At 39.2% G+C, this 4,148-nt stretch overlaps 1 protein-coding gene across 1 annotated transcript in view; it reads left to right on the forward strand.

Moving 5' to 3' along the window:
* Positions 1 to 4,148, forward strand: part of LOC110288731 (cation channel sperm-associated protein subunit beta-like) — a gene marked incomplete at both ends in the record, with an annotated part of 23,880 nt that overhangs the window by 6,917 nt on the left and 12,815 nt on the right. Inside the window, one exon of the mRNA XM_021154998.1 lies at positions 442 to 586. Coding sequence (XP_021010657.1) covers positions 442 to 586 — 145 coding nt within the window. The remainder of the gene's footprint in view (positions 1 to 441; positions 587 to 4,148) is intronic.

The following is a 4,148-nucleotide window of genomic DNA, read 5'->3' on the forward strand; positions in this document are numbered from 1 at the left end:
TAATAATAATAATAATAATAATAACGTTCTTGTTCAATAAAAGACTCTATCTCAATAAGGCAGAGAGCACAAGAGTAATTCACCCAATTTCTTCCTATAGACTTCTTACACATGCACCCATACATGTATATGCAAGACACATGCGTGCGCACACACACACACACACACACACACACACACACACTGAGAGAAGAAGAATGCAATAAGATACCACTCTCAACCACTTATTTGAACTAATTACCTTTGACAATACAAACACTGGAAAGGTAAATCAAATGGGTGAGTGGGAAAGTAGTTGGTGTGTACCTGGGTTCATGATGGACATAGAGATATGAGGAAAATAGTACTGCATATATTTTTTTTGTAGGGAGATCAGGCTAATAGGTAATTTTGAGGGTTAGAGACAGTTCTTAGTGAGGTGTTATCTTTTTATTCCTTTAGATATGGGTCTCAATGGATGGTGGCAATACTTTTGAAATGCTGTGTAACTTATTCTCACACCATGTAACAAAGACTTCTCATAGCTTTTATACCTCAGATATTGTTTTTATTGTAGAAGATGGAAGGATTTTGACGACCAAGGCAGGTGAGGAATTTTCTATTTGGTGTTGTTTGTTCATTTTACGTGTGTGTCGGAAAGGTAAGCTGTTAGAAAAACGTGTTGTATTAGTCAACTGACAATAAAGTCTCAAACAGTGAGTAATGGATTGGTTGGATCTACAGAGACAAATCATATGAACAGCCATAATAAAGAGGAAACATGCATTAGCATGCTGTGTACCCAGTACTGGGTCCCTCTCCCAAACCAAATAATAACAGATGTCACAGTGGAGATACAATTGTGTCCCACATGTTATAGACAGTGTGTCATTCAATACTCCCAACCACAATGACAAAAAGTGATTTTTCTTTGATTTTGCTCTTAAAGTAGATACAGTTTAGGTCACAGAAACCTAAGAGATGATGCCATATTAAAGATAGTTTGGTCTCCATCTTCTTACAGTTTTTTGATCACAAGGCTATTGACTTGTTGCACAATGAAAGAAAATCTCATGGTGATTGACCTAAACCTACTATTGCCTGCTCCTTTCCAATATATTTGAAGGCTGTCAGCCAGACTCAGTACCTGAATCATGAAGGGCATGGTCCTGGTATTTCTGCATCTCTGTAATCTGCATTTCATATTGTCATTCTATCATTGAGTTTTAAAATCTTCTTGTAGTGAATTAGTGTTTCCATTTTGCTAATAATTATTAATTAAAGTACGATTGCATGATTTCCCCTTCCCTTTCTTCCCTCCAACTCCTCCAATATATGTCCTTCCACTTTCTCTCAAACTCACAGCTTTCTTTTATTATTGTGTTGTAAAATTTGTATATATAAGCACACTATCTGTTCAGTCCATATGTGTGTATGCAATATAACTATATAATATAATGTTACCAGAATGTATATTATTTCAATGCTGACCACTTGATATTGGCAAATCTGTCATGCTTCTCTTTCCTGGTTAAGACTAATTCTCCTCCTCTTAGCAATTATTGCTTGCCTGTAGTTCTTTATCTAGTATTGGGGCCTGTGATTTTTCCTCTTCTCATGTTGTCATGTCTGTTAATTGTTTGCTCAAGTCTTGTTTTGGGTATATCGCCCTTGATAATTCTAGTGGATACACACTGGATATATCTTGACTTCCTGTTCTGGCTCTTACAGTCCTTCTTCCCACTCTTCCACAATGTGAACTGAGAATTAGGTGTAGCAGTTGTATTATCACTGTATCACTTGCACTGACATGATCACTTCTTCTCTGCCTTTTGTGCTTTCTGTAATGGCTGTCTACTAAAATGAGGAATTTCTTTGATGAGGTGTCGAAGCTTCATTTAACTGTGGATATAAGGATAAACATTTAGAATGCAGTCAGGAGGTATGTTGGTTTGGTGAAGTGGTAGTTATAAATTCTCACCCAAGCTCTATGAACATAGAAACCCAGAGTACTTAGCTAGATTTCCTATAAAAGTCATGATTTCCCTGTGGTTGAGTCCAATAAAAGAGCTGTTGGTTACCACCAATATATGCATGCCACTATTGCACACTTAGGGTTATCACATATGCTAGTAATTGTTGTAGTTCATAGGTTTGATAGCTGTGTAGAACTAATGGCTGATGTTTGCCCTTAAAAGTTTGCATGGCACCATCTGAAACCTAGTAACCAAGCAAGGAGGCTTTCAAGTCAGACACAGCTTGGTCTACTGTTTAAAACATGTGGTGACTTCCAGCACAACCCTCTGTGAGGCAACCAAGGATGTAAAAGTCACTTTTATTTGCCAGATGTAATTGTCACCTAGGAGACATACTGCTGAGTAAGCTCTTTCTAGATCTTTCTGAAGACTTGTTAGCTGGTTCAACTCAGCTCATCTGGCACCAACCCTTTTTTTTTATTATTATTTTTCTATTAGATATTTTCTTCATTTACATTTCAAATGCTATCCCGAAAGTCCCCTATNCCCTCCCCCTGCCATACTACCCTACCCACTCCCACTTCTCAGCCCTGGCGTTCCCCTGTACTGGGGCATATAAAGTTTGCAAGACCAAGGGCCCTCTCTTTCCAATGATGGCCGACTAGGCCATCTTCTGCTATATATGCAGCTAGAGACATGAGCTCTGGGGATACTGCTTAGTTCATATTGTTGATCCACCTATAGGGTTGTAGACCCCTTCAGCTACTTGAGTACTTTCTCTAGCTCCTCCATTGGGGGCCCTGTGTTCCATCCTATAGATGACTGTGAGCATCCACTTTTGTATTTGCCAAGCAGGCACTGGCATAGCCTCACTCGAGATAGCTATATCAGGGTCCTGTCAGAAAATCTTGCTGGCAAATGCAATAGTGTCTGGGTTTGGTGGCTGCTTATGGGATGGATCCCCAGGTGCGGCAGTCTCTGGATGGTCCATCCTTTCCTCTTAGCTCTAAACTTTGTCTCTGTAACTCCTTCAATGAGTGTTTTGTTCCCTATTCTAAGGAGGAATGAAGTATCACACTTTGGTCTTCGTTCTTCTTGGTTTTCTTGTGTTTTGCAAATATAGTATCTTGGGTATTGTAAGTTACTGGGCTAATATCCACTTATCACTGAGTGCATATCAAGTGACTTCTTTTCTGATTGGGTTACCTCACTCAGGATGATATCCTCCAGATACATCCATTTGCCCAAGAATTTCATAAATTCATAATTTTTAATAGCTGAGTAGTACTCCATTGTGTAAACATTCCATATTTTCTGTATCCATTCCTCTGTTGAGGGACATCTGGGTTCTTTCCAGCTTCTGGCTATTATAATTAAGGCTGCTATGAACATAGTGGAGAATGTGTCCCTATTACCGGTTGGAATCTGGTGGGTATAAGCCCAGGAGAGGTATTACAGAATCTTCTGGCAGTACTATGTCCAATTTGCTGAGGAACCACCAGACTGACTTCCAGAGTCGTTGTACCATCTTGCAATCCCACCAGCAATGTAGGAGTGCTCCTCTTTCTCCACATCCTCGCCAGCATCTGCTGTCACATGAATTTTGGATCCTAACCATTCTGACTAGTGTGAGGTGGAATCTCAGGGTTGCTTTGATTTGCATTTCCCTGATGATTAAGGATGTTGAACATTTTTTCAAGTGCTTCTCAGTCCTTCAGTATTCCTCAGTTGAGAATTCTTTCTTTACTTCGGTACCCCATTTTTAATGGGGTTATTTGAATTTCTGGAGTTCAGCTTCTTGAGCTCTTTGTATACATTAGACATTAGTCCCCTATCAGATTTAGGATTGGTAAAAATTCTTTCTCAATCTGTTGGTGGCCTTTTGTCTTATTGACAGTATCTTTTGCCCTTCAGAAGCTTTGCAGTTTTATGAGATCCCATTTGTCGATTCTTGATTTTACAGAACAGGCCATTGCTGTTCTGTTTAGGAATTTTTTTCCCTGTGCCCATATCTTCAAGGCTTTTCCCCATTTTCTCCTCTATAAATTTCAGTGTCTCTGGTTTTATGTGGAGTTCTTTGATCCACTTAGACTTGAGCTCTGTACAAGGAGATAAGAATGGATCAATTCACATTCTTCTACATGATAACCTCCAGTTGTGTCAGCACCATTTGTTGAAAATGCTGTCTTTTTT

The sequence above is a fragment of the Mus caroli genome, unplaced genomic scaffold (assembly GCF_900094665.2).
Source record: "Mus caroli unplaced genomic scaffold, CAROLI_EIJ_v1.1 scaffold_14806_1, whole genome shotgun sequence".
Lineage (NCBI taxonomy): Eukaryota > Metazoa > Chordata > Mammalia > Rodentia > Muridae > Mus > Mus caroli.